Raw genomic sequence first — 22,862 nt, forward strand, 5'->3', positions numbered from 1 at the left:
TAAAACTCCTCAACTTTGAACATAAGATATTCTCACCCTCCTATCTTACGCAATGCCAATTTTACCTTTCGACTTCCAATTCCCCAATTATCTTTCTTGAGCCGAGGGTCTATTGAAAATGACTTTTCTATCTTTCGAGGATCGGGGTAACGTCTACATGCACTCTACCCTCTCCAGACCCCACTTATAGGACATCACTAGGTTTCTTTTTATTTCCAATCCCCCAATTTTGTAACACCTTTTTATACTAGATATGATCATATTTTCCTTTTTACCAAGGTGTTTTACTTGCAATTAAAATAATGATATCTCTTACTATAGATTTAATTTAAATACATTAACATTATAGATAGAATAATCATTTTATGAGTTACCACTATTTTTAAATAGAATAATTTGATTGAAATCTACCACTATTCTTTATAATTGATATTCTAATATTACGTACATTAAATATGTATAGGTGTGAGCATGTATATCTAAGTTTCACTTCCTCTTTTATTCTCCATCTGGATATAGATTTTTGAGTTTTGATTGTCATTAATGAATTATTTTCTAATTTGTAACTTAAAATTCATTCAAAGTATAAATAGAAATGTTTTAGGAACTTGTTATAAAATCAGCCTCTATTTTAAATAATATTTTTTTTTGTATTATCTGTATTGAGTATATGTTAAAAAATTCTCCTCTTTCATTCTCAATTATGTAAGTAGATTTTAGTTTTGATTCCTATTAATAAAATTATCGATACAAGTTAATTATTTTTAAACTAAATTTATTTGTTCATCTCATTTATTACATTATTGAACATCATTATCTTATATGCTTTGATTATTACCTTCTCACTCTTTTTTTTTTATTACAGAAATAATATAGGATCTTGCTAACCTACTACATGAAGGTAGTCGGTTAGCATTGTACTATCTTTTGGTTTCACTTAAATGCCCTTAAGTTTTGGTGAACATAGACTAATAAAAGAATAAAAATATCATGATAATAAAGAATTTTTTTTTTTAGAAAAAAGGAAGAGAAAATGGTTGATGATCTAGAGGGTAAAAATATGCATTTGAAAGGAGTGTCTTTATTTTTAAGTAAAGATAGTAGGTATACATGATTTTCACCCGCAACAAAATGTTCGAATCGGGACATATCTCAAAGCTACACCAGTAGACTATCTCTTCATCTTTCTTGTAAATGCCCAAATTATTAGTTCTAAATAAAAGGATGCTAGTGGACGAATAATCAAGTATAGTACCACTGACTTGAGAAATCTAAAAGTTTTATTGGTAAATCACCTCAACTTTGATCCTTTTGTCAGTATTAAACTGGTTGGAAACAATGCTCTAAATTTGACTTGAAGTTGTCGGAATCCCATTCCAATTGGTTCCACCATTTTGATGGTCCTTTTATTACTTTGATGTTCTTGGAAGTTTGAATAGAGAGAGGCAACTTCCTTATTTGATTGCATTTTATCAAACGAAGTTCCTCCAGTTGTTCCCACGTATTCGGTGGCTCGCCTAGAGTTCTTAAGCTTGGACAGTTTTCCAACAGTAACTCCCCAACTCTTGGAATTTCTGAGTTGGCAAGTGTCGTCTGACTTGAGCTGCATTGCACAAACAACTCTACCAGCTCATAACAATCGATAATTGCAATATGTTCCAGGTGTTTCGGTACAGAAAAAGCTCCACCAACATTAAAGAGACATCTCAATCTTGGACAATAGACAATATCTAGTCTGTGTAATTTGGAAAATCTTAGACCCAGAAGATGACTGATATCAGATACACTCTCTAAATTATATATCAAGCTGAGGCAGAGATGTTCCAGATTTGGCAGAGGGTTAAGCCGTCCACTTCCTTCTTCTGCTGGTTTGAAATCACAATCACAGTCACTTACTATAAGTTCTTTTATTCCATCAAAACTGTTGTGTGCAATCAACTTCCTGAGACCCTTGCAGTTTTGCAAGTACAAATTTGAAGCAAACTGCAACATGCCTGAGAGCTCTCCCTTACTGAAAATTTCACACTTGGAAATAGCTATATTCCTTGGTGAATTGTTAAATTGTCGCATTGGCTCTTCCCCGACTACAATGTGAAATCTTTTCAATCTAGACATCCAGGTATGGTCTCTATTAGACACTGATGAGCTATCCAATTTGATGTAAAGAGAGGTCAGCTTTTGTAGAGAGGAGAGCTCATCAAAAGAAATTGATACAGGACGTCTACCCAGCACATTTATCATTTCCATGCTAGCCAATTTGAGAAGAATTCCTAGGTCGATGCTCTCTAAATGATTTGCAGTTAAACGCCTCAGATCTGTCAACTTGTCCATTCCTTGCGGCAGACGATGTAACCTTGTATAATCACAATCAAGCAATTGCAAATTGCAAAGATTACCAATAGGTGGTAACTCTGTCAACCAGCGGCAATCTATTAGTATTAGAGCACGTAATTGATATAAACTATTGATGGAAGAAGGCAGTGCTCTAATACCAGTTCCACTCAGATTCAAAACTCTTAGGGCTGGAAATGCAAAAAAAAGTTCATGGGGAATACTTTCAAGGGGATGATTATCTTGCAAAAGTAAAGTTGTTGTCTCTGGGCATTCCATCAAGCCATCAGGTAGACATTCAATGTCGTTGCTTATGAAAGATATTCTCTTGACAGAAGTAGACATTTTAATATGTGATATCTCAGTCAACCCAACTCCAGCTTGAATAAGAGAATTGTGTTCATTCCCAAAGGAATTAACTATCCATATAGCAACATCGCGAACCACGTCATGCATCTTCACGGAATCCAACTTATAGGTTTCTAGCAAGCAGGCGTCCTTTAAACTCTCAATCATTGTGATTCCCCTGTTGTAGGCTTCTTCATATGTGTTACGTTCTCCAAGGAACCCCTCCGCCCACCAACAATGTATGATATCTTTTGTTGACATAACCGCTGGATATAAGGAGCAATACAAGAAACAACTTTGAATGTCACCTCCCCTTTTGTTCACATATTTGCTTCTTTGCTCTGAGGATAATTCAATATCCTGAGATTCTAAAAAATCAAAACTCCACTTGATGACCTTGTAAACGTTATCTTTCATATCTGTGTTGTGTGGTTCGGACATTCTAAGTGATCCCAAAGCATCGTTCCATTGCTCGACCCTCTTCTTCCCTCTCATAGATGCTGCGATGACAGTGATTGCTAAAGGTAATCCATCGCACTCCTTTGCAACTTCCTTTGCAACTGGTTGAATATGCTCCAGATTGGCAATATCTCCCGCATTTTTGACAAACATTTGCCAAGATTCATCTTCATCAAATGTCAACACCTTCATTTCAGTGTCTGTTTTCATTTGCCTACAAACATCAACAAAACGAGAAGTTAAAATTACCTTGCTTCTTGCGGGATCTTCAGGTTGGGGCACGCCTACATGATCCAAATTTATAGCTTGCCAAACATCATCGAGTATAAGAAGGAAACTCTTTTCTTCCTTGAGCCTCTGATGAATTCTGCTGGCAATGCGTTCTACGCTTTCCTCACTGTCTACCTTTAGGTTTAATCTGTTGGCAATTTGTGCTTGAACCTTTCTTATGTCTGTTGGCGGTTTGGGCACTGTAACCCATACCACAACACTAAAAGATAGTTTAGAGCTTGACGTAGCAGTCTTTAGGAGCTCATTGTTCAGATTCTTCACCAAAGTCGTTTTGCCGACTCCTCCCATACCCCATACACCAATGATGCCTACCTGAAAGGATTCAAATTACCCAAAAAGAAATTTACCCACAAGTCATGCATGGAAAATTTGTTATAAAGAAGAATTTTAGCAAACTAGAGCAGAAGGGCTTTGATCATAATTTCTTGATCTCAACTTTTTCAACTTAACCTCCTTTAGTAAAGAGTAGTACTAGTACAAAATCTACCTTAACTATCAACAGGAATTGTTTTTACTGCGGCCAAGACCACTCGTGGATCACACTGGGTTTGTTGTCGTCGTTGTTGTAAATTAGCAGCTACCAATCCTAAACAATTTAAAATTACTAGTCTTGGAATGGTTTAAGTTCAACAATTAATTTACCTTATCATCTTCTAAGAGTTGTAGGATTTTGTTGAGATTTCTTGTTGCTGCTGACTGGCCTTCTATTGATGGTCCTGGGATGTACTCCACTTTTTTCACCTGGTAATTTTCTACCACCAAACTGGATCCAAAATTTTCTCCCATTTTTTTAAGGTCGCAAAGTTGATCTCGCATGATTCGTGCTTGAGTGGAGACTTGCGAGCGAAGACTGCAATTTGGACAACATTTGTATGCAAACATCTGAGCCGCTGCAATGTCTTCTTTCATAGATTCCCAGTCAGTCTCCAGCTTTTGAACATTTTCGACCCACTTGAGAACCTCTGGTTTTGGTTTATAGCCTTCTCTCTCAGCTCCTTCCACCTTCCCTTTGATATCATCTCTAAACTTTGTTAGCCTCTCCATTTCCTCTCTTACACTTTGAACATTTGATGTGAAACGGACGGTATTTTCAATCTCAGGATAGATGCATTTACACACCAACTTCCCCACCTCAACAACAAAACCACCTACTGCATTAATAATTATTTCCATTGAACAATTCCTGAGACTAAACTAAACCAACTGTTTCTTCTTTGCTTAAGGCAGAAATCCGATCGAGAACAAGAACAAAAAGGATACAAGGCATAATCAATTATTGGAGAGGCAATATATTAATCTCAAGAATAAGATGACTTTTGACCGATGGTTCCTTCTCTCCTTGATTGCTCAAACACACACTGGGTCCCTTTTCTTTTTCCCTCTGACGCTAGGTGCATTATCGGTCCTCGACTTCTATCTTTGACTCTTGACCACTATAAATAATATTTAGAGCGTGATTAAAAAGCCACCTAGGAATTGAATTTGAACGTAGACCATAACTAGTCTCCAAATTCTTCCTATCTATGTAAAGGTATAAAAAAAACTCTTTCCAATACCTCTCTACCTCTACTTAGGCAGTTATTCAAAGACTCTAGGACTCTCTTCCATTTGCTAAATTTTTTACCCTCTCTCTTTTTGTTTTGAAATCTTCTTATGTTTCTTTCACTCCACAAATGGTAAACAGTAGTAGCATATAAGAATTGTAGAATCTGTGCTCGTGGTCTGATGTTCCTTGTTTTTCTGCTAATCCATTCCGTTTCTTCTTCCCAGTTACTGACCTTCCTCTTTTCTCCTAGCCATTGAAGTATTGAATTCCAGATGTAGGCAGAATAGCTGCACTGGAAGAACAAATACTGCAAAGTCTCCTCAGCTCTTGTATTACACAAAACACAATCTGATTATATTTTGACACCCCATTTCTATATTCGATCCACAGTAGCTAACCTTCCCATAAGTGCCAGCCATAAAATAAACTTGTGTTTTGGAATAGACTTTGATCCCAATACAAGTCCTCTCAATTTCATCTTCTGATACTGTGGTAGAAAGGATTGGTATGCTTTTTTTATTCTGAACTTACCTGTGGTGCAACAGTCTTGTAATGCCTCATTTAAATCCTTGTTCAAGTACCATTTCTTTGCGTCCAATATTTTTCGTACTATCTGTGAGCACGTGATTTTTGCCCTATATAAATACTCTCATAAATTCAAAAAACAAAATAATTTCTTTTCATTATTTTGCAATTTTTGTGAATTTTGTGGCATTTCTGATAATTGTTTGCATTTTGTCTGTGCATTCTTATCTTTGTTTAATTAATGAAAAATACAAAAATATGTTGCATTTGCATTTAGGATTTAATTTCACATTTTAGGATTAATTAACAAATTAGTTGTTTTATAAAAATAGGGAAAATTACAAAAAATATAGTTTATTTTGCATTTTTAATTTTTAATTTCGAATTTTGGTAGTTTTTCTTTGAATTTGGTTGTTAATTATTTGTGGTAAATGTTATTTAGAGTTAATTAATGTAATAGGATAATTTGGTTAGTGATTAATTTAGGATTATCTTTAATTTTGATTTAAAAAGAAATTAAAAGAAAATTTAAATAAGAGGAGGAGGTCTGTTGGGCTAAATCCAATCAAAACCCTCAAGCCCAAGTTCTGAACACCCAAAACCCGTCTGGTCCATCCTAAACGCGCCTGTAACCCGGCCCCCCACCTCTCAACCCCAAACGACCCTATTTAGATGGCTAACAGATCTGAGCCGTCGAGGTTGGTCTGATCCAACGGCTGGGAAGCAGGGGTGGATTTAATATAAATCTGTCCGAGCAAGCCCACCCCCTCCCCTCTCAAAACCCCCCGTCTCGTCCCTTTCCCAAACCCTAGAGACTGGCGCTCTCAAATCCCCATCGCTCCCACCTTGCTCCGCCTTACTCCGCCCACCGGAAATCGCCTCACGGCGGTTCCGGTGGTCTAATCACTACCAAATTAACACCATAGATTCATCTCCTTCTCCTCTTCCCAAATTTCCAAACCCCCTCCCTCGAATCTTACTGGAACTCGTCGAATCTTCAATCAAAAGTCAGACCAAAAACCTAACTTCTCCCAAACCACTCCAAAATTACACCACAAGACCACCACGTCCCCCTCGTTCCAAATCTCTGATTGGTTTCTCTTGAATCCTCACCAGACTTGTCGAATCTGGATTTGAAGATAAGCCCTAAAAATTGCAAATCGAGATTCTGTTGAAATTTCGGGTCTAGCCTGATTTTGTTCGTGTGTTCTTTATAAGAACACACGATTGGTATCAGGTTTGGCCGGAAATTTGCAAGATTTGAAGACTCGTCGCCATTCTTTACTGGTCCGGGTTTGTTTAGGTCGTTTTTCTTTCTATTCCTTACCTTTTTGCTATTTAATTTCTATTTCTTTGTTCTTTTCTCATCTTCTCCTACTTGTTCTGTTAGTTTTCTGAATTTACTTCCCATCTTTCTGTCATTTTCTTCACACCGTCCATTGCATGTTAGTTTTGGGATGTGTTTAGTTATTATTTGTATTCTGGTGCTAAGTTTAGAGGTGTTAGGTTTTGTTTCTGTTTGGGCCTAAAATTTTCAAGTCTTAAGACTCTGTAATTGATTATTCAAGAGTTTTCTGAGTTTTCAGTCTTGATTTGAATTAGGAAATCAAAGAACCCAAAAGAGAATCGAATTGATTTTTTTTAACAGACCCATTAACACTCTGAATTGGATCAATTTGGCCCATATTCTACCTGGCCCAGAGGTAATAACAGGGGTCCTAAAGGGTAAGTTAGGAATTCTGGTTTAGGGAATATTTAAAAACTGATTGAGGAAGCTGGGGTGGGGGCTAATTTGAAAATCCAATTTTTAGACTAAGGTTTCCTAAGCAAAAATAAAAATTGCAAAAGGGTCTAGGTGCAAATCTGATCCTTCTTTATCTACCATAAATGCCTTGTCTATAAAGGCTCTCTAACTTGGCATTCAAGGCAGAAATTCAGAGATAACAAATCCAGAAAAAAAATGGCTGAAAATTTCAATAAAATCATTGTTTCATTGAACTTCTTCTGTGATTTTTGAAGTTTTCAATTTCTGAAACAATTTCTGATTCATCTGGGGTGGAAATGGATTGAATTTGGGTTTGTAAAAGTTTGGTTTGAAGTTTGCTGGGTGATTGTTCGATTGAACTGTATTTTTAGACTGTTGCACATCCTGTTTCTGGTTTGAAATTGGTTTTACTGGTTATTTCCTGCTGCTGAAGTTCTGGTTCTATTGCTACCCACTGTTTCCTCACTTCTTTTTCCCTTTCAAATTCTAGGTACATGTTCTTGAGACTCATATAATGTGATACTCAAATTGAAGATTGAAAGGGAAATGGAATGATGAAGTTTAATCTTTAAGTTACTGATTCGTAGCTTAGCTTTATTTCTTTGTATATGAATCTCTTCTGCTTCATGCTTCTCATAGTTAAGTTCTCTCGTGTATAGTCGACCATGCTGTAAATGTTACATGTTTACTTTAGGATTTAAATATGGTCTTGTTTGAATCTAGTTGACGCAGAACATTTTGGACCAGATGTAGTGTGTGCTAAATGAGTCAGAAGTTGGATCCTACATCCTCTTATGTATTTAAGTAAAAGGACTGTATTAGAGATATCTTTTGCTGTATGATTCACTTAAAATGTCATGGCATACGTGTCATGTTTAAACCACATTCAGATTCACGAAATAGTTAATTGAATGGGTTCTAGGTTGTGGTCAGTTTTCTTTTCTTTACAAGTTACTTCCGGACATGTACTGTTAATAATATTCAAAGCTCCTGGGTATACTAGTTATTGGTTAGTGATGAGACTTATCAATTCATGTTTTACTTGTAATTGTGATTGTTTTGCTTTAGCGTAGACTCGATATTGAGTCTGGGATCTTCAGCCTTGTTCTTTAAAGGTTTTGAGCTCATTGAGCCTTGGATACTGAAGTCCTTTGCAAAGAAAAGGCCTGATTGGGCTTGCTTCTTGAGCCCAGTAGCTTGCTCATTTGGTTCACTGGATGTTTCCCTTTATAAACGGATTTGTTTAATACATGTAAAAATAGAAATAGACATTTAGTTAGTCAATTTGTGTTGATTAGTTAAGGTTCAGAAATAATTGTTAGTCCGATCTTGCTCTGCTTATAATTTTGAGTGATTTGTAGCCAGCCGACTTGGGCTTAAACGTTGACTCTGAGATTAGGGGCCTGATACTGGCCCAGTTGACGAAAGTCAAGGCCAGCTGAGTCCGTCTGGGGTATGACCTTGGACAGTCACCTCACTTAAGAAATTGGGTTCACGTTTGGGCCCAAATCTGAAGGCACCTGTGTGTAGGATTTTGACCCAAAGTTTTTTTTAGCTAGAATTTTCAAGTTCATTTATCGCTTGTACTGATTAATATTTAATTATGATGTGAGTCGTATCAAATAAAATGACAATTGCATGGCCTTCGTTTCAATTGACGTCGTTTTGATCCTTAGAATTTGAGGCGCGCCATTTAGCAAAATTTCATGGCCCTCGCAAAGTTGCAAACGCGTAGCTGCTTTAGGCACGTCATTTAATAATATTATCTTCCTAAATTCGGGTGCGCATTTATGTGACCCAAATCCAAATCTCAACAATGTCAAAATATGTCGAAGACCGCGGGTGCATTTATGTGACGTGGTTCAAGACGTGTTTTAACAATGTTGCAATTTTCCTTAAAAATAATTAAAGTGCTTATAAAGTTAAAATTGCACCATAGGGTAAAAACTGTCACACCTCCTTTTTCCTGCCTACACCCCGCAAGGGCGTAAAGGAGTTTTTTCCAATTAAAGGACAATCGGAACAGGATCTAGTTATTAAGATTCAGAGTCACCACTTGGGAGATTAATGGTGCCCAAGTCACCGGTTTTAATCCCGAACCGAGGAAAAATATGACTCTGTTAACAGTCTGCGAACCAGAAATCCAGATAAGGAATTCTGTTAACCCGAGAGAAGGTGTAAGACATTCCCGAATTCCGTGGTTCTAGCACGGTCGCTCAACTGTTGTATTTGACTTATTTATCTGATTTTTTAATACATGTTGAACCTATGTGCAAATTTTAACTTTCAGCTGCTTTGTTGTTATTATTTTAAAAGAATGTGAACATCGTTTAAAACATGTCTTTGGATTACGTCACATGAAATGCACCCGCAATCCGAATCACATTTATTCAGTGTTTTGGGATTTGGATTTGGGTTGCATGAAATGCACACCCGAATTTAAGGAGGTAAGATTATTGAATTGCGCGCCTAAAGCGATTAGCATATTATTAGTTTTGGAAAAAGCCGTGAAATTTTCTAAACGACCGATCCCGAAATCTATACAATTATTATTTATTGAGGGCCCCGTAATTTGTGATTCAAATGTAGCGAGGCACACCTCCTTTATTTTAAGGACAATCCTAAAGTGACTACATTTTCTATTTTTTTTCGTCTCTAAAATGAAAGAAGAGGAAATCCTGATTGATTACATGCTTGAAAAGGTTATCATTTATTAGTTACTAGCTTGAGACAAACGTTAGTGAAAAGGAATATTACTAAAATTGAAAGTACAAATAAAATATGGAATTGACAAGTATTATCAAAAGGAAACCAATTATCCTATAACTAATTTAATTCACATTGTTAGATGAATTGAACCATTGAAATAAAACTTTTACAAATAACTAAAATCAAAAATCAACCTTGAGTACTAATGCTTGCTAAGGTTTACTAAACTTAATCATTAACTCATCTCGTTTGAACCCAAATTGTGTCTATTGGATTAATGACTTCAGTGATTAGTACCACGATCTTAACTTCAAATGTAGTGTGTCTACAGATTCTATGGAATTACTAACCATTTTTATTTATTTATTTTTTTCTAAAATTGGGTAGAACTAGACCAACCAAACCCCTTTTCAACAAATAAACTGCCTAAACGCCTAATTCACAAAAAATTAGTTCAAACCCATGCCTTATCTACATATTTAAGATTAATCTACCTTTTTAGATTAATACCGGCTCCAACTATGATTACTTAAACTTGTTCAAATCCAACCATTCAATATACTTACAACGAAAAGAAATTCTAAATACCATGTATTTTTAAACTACTAATAATTTACAAATTTGCAGTTTACGAACAAAAGAAAGCAGTTCTAATGTACATACAAACAAATAGACAATTATAATGAATTTAAAACTTCAACTCCTCATTTCTTTGTATTTCATGCTTCAAATTTCAGCCTACGAGAACCAGTGTATCAAATTTGTGTACCTGGTATTTAGAAAGCAAAGAGAAGAAGAGGAAGATCAGTGTAGAACAACAGCAGTAGCATACACAGTAGCACAGCAGTACAACAACCACCAGTAGACCAGTAGTCAACAATAACAATAGTAGGAATCCCAGGAGTAGATTGAAAATAAGAGAATAACCCCCAGCAACTCAAAGAACAGAGCTTGAAACCAACAGAAATCCCAAGAGATTCCAATTTCAAACCAAACAATACCACAAGCAATTACAGTCAGAACAGAAAATAGACAGGTTTAAGGAAGTTGTCTTTCCGATCATGAACCCTCAAAGAAGAAAGCAAACTCAAACTCTTTAATCGTAAGCTTAACCCTTAAACCTTTACTCTATTGCTTACTTCTTAAGATCCTAGCCTATATTCAGACTCTTATCTTTTTTTCTTTCTATCTGGTCTCTTTTTTTTCTTTTTTAGATTTTTCTATTCTCTAACTCTCTCTTCTGTGTCCACTCTTTCAGATTTTTTTCTTTTCTTTTTTTTTCTGTTTTTCTCTGTCTATCTGCTCTCTTTCCCTTCAGATTCTCTCTATTCAGTGGTTTTTTCTTTTCTGTCCAGATTCCCCCTCTTTATACAAGTCTGCCCCCTTTTAAAACTCAGTGCTCGACCCCTTTTCTCTTTTTCAAATCAGAATTTTTTCACTAAAATCTGATTTTTTTTCACTTTAAGTTCCACTAAGAAAGTTTTTCCTTAGTATCAGCCCCCCATTTTCTTTTGTTCTCCAGTATTCTTTAAACAAATACATTAGTGAACCCCACTATTAGTTGTCTATTATCTTTTTACAAACCCACTTAGGAATGTCTCAAATCAGTCCACTAACAGGTTTTAAATATTCAGCAGCCCTTAATCAAGTATTCATGTAGTTTATTTTCCCCAAACTAACCCTTAAACTACCCCTGAAAACTCTCAATAATACTGACCCTAATACAAAAGTCATAATCCAACACAAAACAGATTTTAAAATCTGTTCAAACTTAATTATCAACATTAGTTTCTGATTAAACAGCTATAACCAAATCAGATCAAGTAGCATCAGAATAGGGATCAATGAATCAGGAAATAGCCATATTGAACTAACTAGAATAACAATTGGCATATATACAGGGAATAAACTAACACAAATCCTAAATACAGAACATTGTAAACACATTGAACGGAAATATATGCAGAAAGATGATGAATAATTAAGAGAAAAAGGATCAAACCCAACATAAAGGAGACCACTCAGAAACTATTAACAACAGGATGCCAAATGACTCAAACTATACGAACGACCTAATCAACGAAGCTTAAGTAATCGATTATATATTACAATTAACATTTAAACAAATCAGTAACAAAGCAACAAACAACCAGTGTCATTGACGAAGTCACAGACTAACAGGAAATTAATTAATCGACGCAACTTAGGACTCGATTTCACAATTTATAACACATACAATTAAAGCGAATATAAACAAATGACAGAATCGGACCAAATAAAAAGGTCCATTGAAGATGAGCAGAGTCAATTGTCTAAAATAATTTAAAAATCAATACAGTAAATAAACAGATATGTAGATAAGGAAAATGAACAAATACGAAAGAAAGAAAAGGAAATACCTCATAATACCCGGACCATACGGACCCAGTCTTCGAAACTCTGATTCGGGCAATTTGAAATCGAAAAGACCTTAGTCGAAGTGTTCTCAACTGAAACCACTTTGATTAAGGTCGATTAGACCTCAACCTTTTATTTAATTTTGGGCAGATTCCATGATTTGGAATTTTAGGGTTCTTGAGGGTCTGATTTGGGGCTCGATCATTTCTAAGCAGATTCGAACCAAACCAAGTTTGGTTTGGTTACGAGTGAGGTCAGGAGAATGACTGGTGTGATTTTGGGGTACGTTGGGGTAGTTTTAGGTTTTGCTCGAATCTTCAAATGAAGATTCGAGTAGTTCCAGGAAGATTCGTCCTAAGCTACTACCAGATTCATGACGAGGATGGTCAGGAGGAGCTATGGTGTTAATTTGGTAGCCATCGGAAAGGGTTGGGTTTTCAGGCCAACCTTCAATCGAATATTCGAGACGTTGGGGCCTGATTCGAGAGATATGGGTTATGGATTTGGAATGGGAAGGTTAAGAGGAGTCGAGGGTGTTAAGCTGGTGTCATTTGGACCACCGGAACCGCCGTGAGGCGATTTCCGGTGGGCGGAAGACGGTGGTTGAAGGCGGCGGACATGTCCGATCTTTGAAGGTTCAAAGACGAAGAGGTGAAGGGGGGTATGGCTTTGGGGGGTGTGGGGTATGGTTTAGGACTTATATACGGGGTGAGGTAATTAATCCTGGCCGTTGGATGAGGTGGGATCGATGGCCAGGATCTTTCGTTAAGGGGGAAACGGTGCCGTTTGATTAAATGAGACTGGGTCGGTCTCTGGGATGAAGTGGGTCGGGTATAGAGGATTGATCGGGACCATTGGATTAAAGGGAAAAGACGGCCCTAATTGATTGTAATCATACGTCGTCGTTTGGATTAATGAAAGAACTGAACTGGACAGTTAGATCTGACTGATCAATGGTCCAGATTGAAAGCATCCAAACGACGTCGTTTGGGAGATGGCTGAGAGACCTGGTCCTGGACTGGGTTATTACACACATTGGGCCTGCTCTTTTGGTTTAATTGTGAAGCCCAAATCCGATATTTTCTTCAATTTTTTGCACTCTTTTCTTTAGAGAAAAATTCCTAATTAAATAACAACCAAAATTAAACTACACAGATATTAATTAACACTTAACGACAATTAACACACAAATTAAAACATTTAATAAAATCACACGATGACAACAAATAGAATAAAAATGCATATTTTTGTGATTTTCTCTTTTTAAAACCAAATTATGGTTTAATTAATTCTTAATGGCTCAATTAATCCTAAATATGCATGCAACAAGTATTTTTGTATTTTTAATTAAACTGCAACAAGGTAAACATTTACGGACAAAATAATTACTAAAATGTCACGCAAACTCTCAAGATTGTACCCGAAGGTAACTTGCTTTATTTTTCGATTTCTTTTGGAGTAATTATTGTGAAGCAAAAATCACGTGCTCACAGCTGCCCCTCTTTGTCCGAAAACATGAAGAGTTTTCGTGCAAAGATAAAGTGAGCGGATACGAGCCATTTTTGCCTATTCGGTACTCCGTGTGAAGCATTTTTTGAAAAAGTTTAACCGAACCTTTGCTTCCAAGGTTTCCTACATATCTCTGGCTAAAAGGGAATCAGGTTAATATAGTTCGGGAAGTTTTGGTAGCTGGGACTACCATGGAGCTGTTATCTTGCTGTTACTACTATTGATGCTGCTGCTACCGCTTACTGGCCTCCTTATTACACCATGGTAAAAGAAAATAAGAAGTTAGTCTAAGCTAGGTATCACAAAATCTTATCTATCTTCCCCTTGCTCTGGTTGCCTTGCTTTCTTGTCGGCTTGTGTTTCCTCTGGTGCTTTTCTTTCGAAAATTGCTGGAGATGACACTGACCTTTTGCCTTTCTTGAACACAAGTTTTACCATTCTGCTTTGTCTGTTGGGGACGTTGCTTCCCAAATTAAGACCTGTTATGCTGGGGATTTCTGTTGTAACCCTCCTCATTACTGACTTCTGTTTGATCTTGAAACATATTCCTCTGTTCTGCAGGCGGGCTCCTGACTCCAATCTTGACTTTGGAAAGGTGACACGACCTTCATTCTACAGGCGGGCTCCTGACCTCAACAGCTCCTCGAAATAATTAGGCCTCCATTCTCCAGGCGGGCTCCTGACTTCAACAACTTTCTCAAAATAATTCTGCCTCCATTCTCCAGGCGGGCTCCTGACTTCAACAATTTTCTCAAAATAATTCTGCCTCCATTCTACAGGCGGGCTCCTGACTTCAACAACTTTCTCAAAATAATTCTGCCTCCATTCTCCAGGCGGGCTCCTGACTTCAACAATTTTCTCAAAATAATTCTGCCTCCATTCTACAGGCGGGCTCCTGACTTCAACAATTTTCAAAATAATTTTGCCTCCATTCTACAGGCGGGCTCCTGACTTCAACAATTTTCTCAAAATAATTCTGCCTCCATTCTACAGGCGGGCTCCTGACTTCAACAATTTTCTTAAAATAATTCTGCCTCCATTCTACAGGCGGGCTCCTAACTTCAATAATTTTCAAAATAATTCTGCCTCCATTCTACAGGTGGGCTTCTGACTTCAACAATTTTCAAAATAATTCTGCCTCTATTCTCCAGGCGGGCTCCTGACTTCAACAATTTTTTTTTTCAAAATAATTCTGCCTCCATTCTCCAGGCGGGCTCCTGACTTCAACAATTTTTCAAAATAATTCTGCCTCCATTCTACAGGCAGTCTCCTGACTTCAACAATTTTCAAAATAATTCTGCCTCCATTCTACAGGCGGGCTCCTGACTTCTTTCACTGTTTCTTTCCAAATTGGTGTTTTGTTCCTCTGCAACTGCCGGGAATAACATCGATATTTTATTCCACAAATATGTCATTTTCCTTCTTCAAAGACTACTTCCTTTAAAGCTTAGTGCCTCCATTTCCCTGAGACCTGTCGGGAATAACACTGCTGAGGGAATTATCTTCCTCCTTTTAACCATGGTGGGGACGATATTGATTCAAAAGTCATTGCTTTTGCCACTTTGGGTTATCTTGCTTCTTCCAAGATTGCTCTCCTTTTAAAACTTGTATCTCCCTTCTTGTATACTGCTGGGGAATTATCTTCCTCAAAACTTGTGTTGTCTTCTTTCTTTCCCAAATGGCTATCTGACCTCAAGAAAATTTTCGCAATGAGAGGAAATTTTCTGCCCCAGTTTAATAATCTTCTTTGTGATTCTATCTTCCTACGATCAATAATATTTCCTTTCCCTTCTTTAAATCAAAGAAAAATTTATTAGTTTAAAATGTGGTGAGTGGTAGTGCCACTTCTGCTGGGAATGGTTTTCCTTTTTCCTTTTCCTGCTTTGCTACAAAACTCGCTGGGAGGATATTGTTTGCTAAGGGTGATAATTCTTGCTGGGGATGGTTTTTCTTTTCTCTTCCTTCCCTGCTCTGTGTTGTCCGACCATTGCGGAACTTGGTCGGGAATCTGTCAGAGTTGTTCCTGTATTTCGCAAATCTGCTGGGGATCCTCATAACCCTTTTAACTGTTGCCTTCCCGTTTTTCTTCAATTTACCCAGGAAATTTGATCCTCTTGGGATCTAGACCCATTCATCATTTGGTCTTGCACCCAATTCCTTTTGCTTTGTCGCCTTATCTTTGGCCTGTCCTATTGGCATGTTGCTTTGCACCATTTTGGTAAATGGTAGTAAGCTCTAAAAATCCTTTTTCAAAAAAAAACCTGCTATGGAAGTAAGGTCTTTAAACCAAGAAATGAAAAAAAAAAGTGATGATTTCCAAAATAGAAAAAGAATAAATCTTTCTAAGCAAATGGTGGGGAAAAAGAAAAGAACTTATCTGAATGATATAGCCGATTCCAATGATCATGTCGTGCATTCCGGATTATTCAACCCAGTCTATTCATATCAATCAATCTTTTGGGCAGCTTCATCTTGCTGGGCATAAACAAAACACTTCAACTCTTGACCAACCGTGGATCTTTCTCACCAATCTTGCCTTGTCGCCTCATAGTGCCCTTCGAGGGATTTTCACTAATAAGACTCTCTCATTTCTCTCAACTCCCGTCGTCTTATGGTGCCTATGAAGGTTTTCACTGATAAGACTCTCTCATTTTTTATTTTATTTTTCAGCTGGGGATTGGAGTGTCGCCATATGACTCTCTCTGCTGGGGATTCTTTCGGCTATCAATTCATTTCCAGCTTATGATCCTTTTCTCTGCTAGGGATCAGAGTGTTATTTTCAACTTCCATTTGCATGCCTTGGCATTTCTCGGATACTGATTGGGAGGTCTTTTTGGACATCAATATGGGTTTTTGTTTCAAAACAATTTTGATGGTAAAGCATTACAACTCTTGGAATCGAACTTCTTTTACAAAATTTATAAACACAACTTCTGCCCCAGTTTCTTGCTTGGGGATTTTTATTATTATTTTTTATTATGCTATGACCGAGCCGTGAGGCGCCTACGTATCCTCTTTGAGGAATCAGGTCAAACGTAGTTCCCAATTTCTTTGTTTTTTTCATGTAGCCTTTCTTTTGTTTTATTATCGTTATTTTTTTTCCTTTTAATTGCTGATTCCAAAAGAGGGATTTGAAAGAATAAATAAGGCTCAAAAGGGGAAGCAAAGGATAAAGTGTTTGGATAGAAGAAAGAATTGCCTCCGTCATTTCATTCTCCAATAAATGCCAACCACAAACAACAATTATAATCGAAAGAAATCATACATAATATCTCTTAACTGCGTCGGAATTGATAGCCATGTCGACGCATTTCCCGTCGATGTCTGTTAAGCGTAAAACACCATTGGACAACACTCGGGTTATAATGAACGGTCCTTGCCAATTCGGGGAGAACTTGCCTTTTGCTTCAACCTGATGTGGCAAGATTCGTTTCAACACATGTTGCCCCACCTCAAACTTTTTGGGGCGCACCTTCTTGTTGTAGGCTCTCGCCATTCTCTTTTGATATAATTGGCCATGACACACAGCTGCCAATCTCTTTTCATCAATTAGGTTCAACTGCTCCAACCGAGATTTGACCCACTCGTCATCATCAATTTCAGGCTCAGCGACAATCCGAAGGGATGGAATTTCAACTTCTGCCGGTATTACTGCTTCAGTTCCATATACCAGCAAATAAGGAGTTGCACCTACTGAAGTCCGGACAGTGGTGCGATAACCCAACAATGCAAATGATAATTTTTCATGCCATTGTCTGGATCCTTCTACCATCTTCCTCAGTATCTTCTTGATGTTCTTGTTGGCTGCTTCAACTGCTCCATTCGCCTTGGGACGATATGGGGTGGAATTACGGTGTGTAATCTTAAACTGTTGACATACCTCTTGCATCAAATTGTTGTTAAGATTAGCACCATTATCCGTGATGATCACCTTTGGGATCCCAAATCTACAGATGATATGGGAGTGAACAAAATTCACCACTGCCTTCTTGGTTACCGATTTGAAAGTTTTAGCTTCAACCAATTTAGTGAAATAATCAATGGCCACTAGGATGAACCTATGACCGTTGGTAGCTGCCGGTTCAATAGGTCCAATGACATCCATTCCCCAGGCAACAAATGGCCATGGTGCTAACATTGTATGCAACTCTGTCGGCGGAGAATGAATCAGATCTCCGTGTATCTGACATTGGTGGCATTTTCGCACGAAACTGATACAATCACGCTGCATAGTAAGCCAATAATACCCTGCTCGAAGAATCTTCTTTGCCAATACATATTCACTCATATGTGGCCCACAAACTCCAGCATGTACCTCTGTCATAACTGTCGTAGATTGACTGGCGTCTATACATCTCAGCAATCCCAAATCTGGGGTTCTTTTATACAACATTCCTCCACTGAGGAAGAATCCACTTGGCAATCGCCGAATGGCTCTCTTTTGATCTCCGGTGGCATGATCTGGGTATATCCCCATCCTGAGGTACTCCTTGATGTCATAAAACCATGGCTCGCCATCCACTTCTTCTCCTACTATGTTGCAATAAGCATGCTGATCACGAACCTGGATGGGCAACGGGTCAACATGAATTTTATCTGGGTGGTGCAACATTGATGTTAAGGTGGCCAAAGCATCGGCAATCTCATTACGAACCCTTGGGATGTGTCTGAACTCCACTAATCGAAATCGCTTGCTCAAATCGTGCAAACATTGTCGATATGGTATGAGCTTCAAATCCCGTGTTTCCCATTCACCCTGAATCTGATGCACTAGGAGGTCCGAGTCTCCCAAGACCAAGACGTCCTGGACATCCATGTCCGCAGCTAGTCGCAGACCCAGAATGCATGCCTTATATTCAGTCATGTTATTGGTACAATAGAAACGTAGTTGAGTTGTAACAGGATAATGACATCCTGTTTCAGAGATAAGTACCGCTCCTATTCCAACACCCTTCGCATTCGCGGCTCCATCAAAGAAAAACTTCCAACCTGGTTCCTCAGGTAACTCCAACTCATCTACATGCATTACTTCCCCGTCAGGAAAATACGTCCTCAACGGCTCGTAGTCTTCATCAACAGGATTCTCAGCTAAGTGATCTGCCAACGCTTGGGCCTTTATGGCTGTCCTCGTTACATAGACGATATCAAACTCCGTGAGTAATATTTGTCATTTCGCTAACCTTCCTGTGGGCATAGGCTTTTGGAAAATATACTTTAACGGATCCAAACAGGAAATGAGATAAGTAGTATATGAGGATAAATAATGCTTCAATTTCTGGGCCACCCAAGTTAGGGCGCAACATGTCTTCTCGAGTTGAGTGTACTTAACCTCATATACTGTAAACTTCTTGCTGAGATAGTAGATGGCTTGTTCCTTCCTTCCTGTAATGTCGTGTTGCCCCAACACGCAGCCAAACAAATTCTCCAAGACCGTTAGATAAAGGATTAATGGTCTCCCTGGCTCAGGTGGAACCAATACAGGTGGATTCGATAAATATTCTTTGATCTGGTCGAATGCCTCCTGGCATTCCGCCGTCCATTCTACCGCGGCATCCTTTTTCAACAGCCGAAAAATGGGTTCACAGGTTGCTGTGAGTTGTGCAATAAATCTGCTGATGTAATTCAACCTTCCCAACAGACTCATTACTTCTGTCTTGTTCTTCGGCGATGGCAAATCTTGGATAGATTTGATTTTTGACGGGTCCAGTTCAATACCTCGCCGACTGGCGATGAATCCCAACAGCTTTACAGATGGAACACCAAATGCACATTTGGCCGGGTTGAGCTTAATATCATACCTTCGAAGTCTTTGAAAAAACTTCCTTAGGTCTGCTACGTGGTCTTCCTGATGCTTGGACTTTATGATCACATCGTCCACGTACACCTCAATCTCTTTGTGGATCATGTCATGAAACACAGTAGTCATTGCTCTCATGTACGTTGCCCCAACATTTTTCAAGCCAAATGGCATTACCCGGTAACAATAACTACCCCACGGCGTAATGAATGCAGTCTTTTCCGCATCTTATTCATCCACCAGAATCTGATGATACCCAGCATAGCAATCTACGAAAGATCTGATCTCACGTCCGGCACAATTGTCGATCAAGATATGGATGTTGGGTAAAGGAAAGTTGTCCTTCGGACTCACCCTGTTCAGATTGCGGTAATTGACACACACCCTGATCTTCCCATCTTTCTTCGGCACTGGCACCACATTAGCCAACCAATCAGGATATCAAGTGACACGAATAACCTTTGCTTGCAACTGTTTAGTTACTTCTTCTTTAATCTTCACACTCATGTCTGTTTTGAACTTCCTCAATTTCTGCTTAACGGGAGGGCATGCCGAGTCAGTGGGCAATTTATGAACTACTAAATTTGTGCTTAACCCCGGCATGTCATCATACGACCAGGCAAAAACGTCTTTGAACTCAATAAGTGTTTTGATCAATTCTTCCCTGATATTTGGTGCAATGTGGATGCTTATTTTAGTTTCCTTGATATCGCCTGCATCCCCTAAATTGACAGCTTCTGTGTCATTTAAATTGGGCCTGGGCTTTTCTTCAAATTGGCTTAATTCTCTATTCATCTCCTCGAAGGCTTCGTCCTCATCGTATTCCAATTCATCATCATAATCGACCTCTTGTACAGTTAGTTCGGAATTAGATTGATCTTTTAGACTAGGTTGAAGATCCATTGTGCATGCCATGTCATTAAAACCAGTATGAAAAGAACTGTCAGAAAAAGAAAAACAAAAAGAAACAAAATTAAAATAAAATAAATAAAGAACGAAGAAGAAACTTTTCATTTTATTGAATTATGGGATAACAAGGTTTCACACTTTGCTGAATACAAAACAAACTGGATTACAACCCTGGAATAATCCAAAAACAACAAGAAAAGAACAATCAGAGCCCACTACCAGGACTCCCTCCGAGTAGGAAGAGGAGTAGCTATCCAATTGTTGACATTGGCCCTAGGCCCCACAAACTGTATGCCTGCCTTATTGGAACCCTCTCCAGCTTCTACCATGTTAACATCGGCAAACAATCTTTCAAAACTTTCATTCAAATCTCCATCTGGCCCCATCAGCGGTCCAAGAACTTTTGGGACAGACAACTTTCCGAACCCTGCCTTGACAAATGATCTGGATATGTGTGGGATTGGCTTAGGAAGGACCCAGACTCTTTTCTTCAACTTGCGTGCCCGCTTTACATCCGCTGCGGTAGGCTTGAATCCCAAACCAAAAGTATCCAGGTTCTTGGGCAAATAAACTGGCTGAACAATACCCTGTAGATCAACCCCCAAACCTTTTCCTGGTACAAACCTTCTATTCAACATTTCTGATGCCATCATGAAGGTCGTAGCTGCAATTCTGGGAAATGGAAGGTCCTCGCCCTCAGAAATTTTATCCACTGAAACTGCAGCAAAAACCTGGTAAACCCATGGGCCTTTGTCATCGTCAGTTTCTATGAAGGGCACAATAGCATCATTGACGGCGTGTGTGCCGTCATCCCCGTGTACCACAATCTCTTGCCTTTCCCATTCAAATTTGACAATCTGATGCAGTGTGGAAGGTACTGCTTTGGCTGCGTGGATCCAGGGTCATCCCAACAAAAGATTGTACGACACTGCCACATCTATTACTTGAAATTCCATGGTGAACTCAACTGGACCAATGGTTAATTCCAATATGATATCACCCACTTTGTTAGTACTGCTCCCATCAAATCCTCGGACGCGGAAGCTGTTTTTATGGATCCTGTCATCAGCAACCCTTAGTTTGTTCAGAGTGGCCAAAGGATAGATATTGGCACTTGACCCATTATCGATTAGTACTCGAGTGACCACCGAGTCTTCACATTTCACGGTCAGGTAGAGTGCTCTGTTGTGTTCTGTACCCTCCACCGGTAACTCATCATTAGAGAATGTCACTTGGTTTACCTCGAAGATCTTGTGTACTATTTTCTCCAAATGGTTCACTAAGAGCTTGTCCGGGACATGAGCTTCGTTCAGAATCTTCATTAGGGCCTGACAATGATAGCTTGAATGGATCAACAAGGACAGCAACGAGATCTGGGCTGGGGTCTTCCTCAATTGCTCTATAATTGAGTAATCCTGTGCCTTCATCTTTTTCAAAAATTCCTCTGCTTCTTCCTCTGTCACGGACTTCTTTATTGTTTCAGGATTGGTCCTCCTCAATTCTATGGGAGCAAAACACCTCCCCGATCGAGTTAACCCCTGGGCATCGCATACGTCTTCCACAACCTCCTTCCCCTTATGCATCACTGTTACTTGACTGTAGCTCCACGGTACAGCTTTCTCACTTGTTATCGGCAACTGCGTGACTGGCTTGATAATAACTGGTTCCAAGTGGGCCCCATTTACTACCAACACTGGTTTGCTTGCTACTCCCTGCAGTATTACCTTGGCTGACTCTGGCTTCTTTACAGCAACAGACAAACCTTTCCCCACTACCACAAATGGCTTGTCATCTACCTTTCCCGACTGTATCACTGCCTTTCCACTGGTTGATTCTTCGTTAGGACTGGCGCGAATCATCATTACCGTTTGTGAGGGTGTTTTAGGTTTCCCTCCTTCGTGCACTAGTTCGATCATGTGGGCTTCATGGTGCACCGATAACGGGTTTTCATTGATGTTGGGTGCCTCTGGTGCCTGAACCTCGATCCTATTTGTGTCAATAAGATCTTGTATGGCAGTCTTCAACTTCCAACACTTCTCAGTATCATGCCCGGGAGCCCCTGAACAATATTTACAGCTTACTGAGTGGTCCAAATTTTTGGGAAGGGGATTAGGCAACTTGGGTTCAACAGGACTTAATAGGCCTATCTGCCTCAACTTGTGAAATAGAGTAGTATAGGTTTCTCCCAACGGAGTGAATGTTCTCGGCTTCTACATCCTTTCGTTCCTGAAAGCCTGATTTTCGCGGAAGCTTGGCCCTGAAGGATTCCTGTAGGC

At 38.8% G+C, this 22,862-nt stretch overlaps 1 protein-coding gene across 1 annotated transcript; it reads right to left on the reverse strand.

Moving 5' to 3' along the window:
* Positions 1-1,062: 1,062 nt before the first annotated feature.
* LOC107784141 (disease resistance protein At4g27190-like) lies at positions 1,063-4,748 on the reverse strand. Its single transcript, XM_016605213.2, has 2 exons — positions 4,072-4,748; positions 1,063-3,741 (listed from the first exon to the last, which is right to left on the reverse strand). The coding sequence occupies exons 1-2, from the start codon at positions 4,600-4,602 to the stop codon at positions 1,321-1,323; spliced, it is 2,952 nt and encodes a 983-aa protein (XP_016460699.1). The 5' UTR covers positions 4,603-4,748; the 3' UTR covers positions 1,063-1,320.
* Between the last annotated feature and the right edge of the window lie 18,114 nt (positions 4,749-22,862).

The sequence above is a fragment of the Nicotiana tabacum genome, chromosome 5 (assembly GCF_000715075.1).
Source record: "Nicotiana tabacum cultivar K326 chromosome 5, ASM71507v2, whole genome shotgun sequence".
NCBI classification, from domain to species: Eukaryota; Viridiplantae; Streptophyta; class Magnoliopsida; order Solanales; family Solanaceae; genus Nicotiana; species Nicotiana tabacum.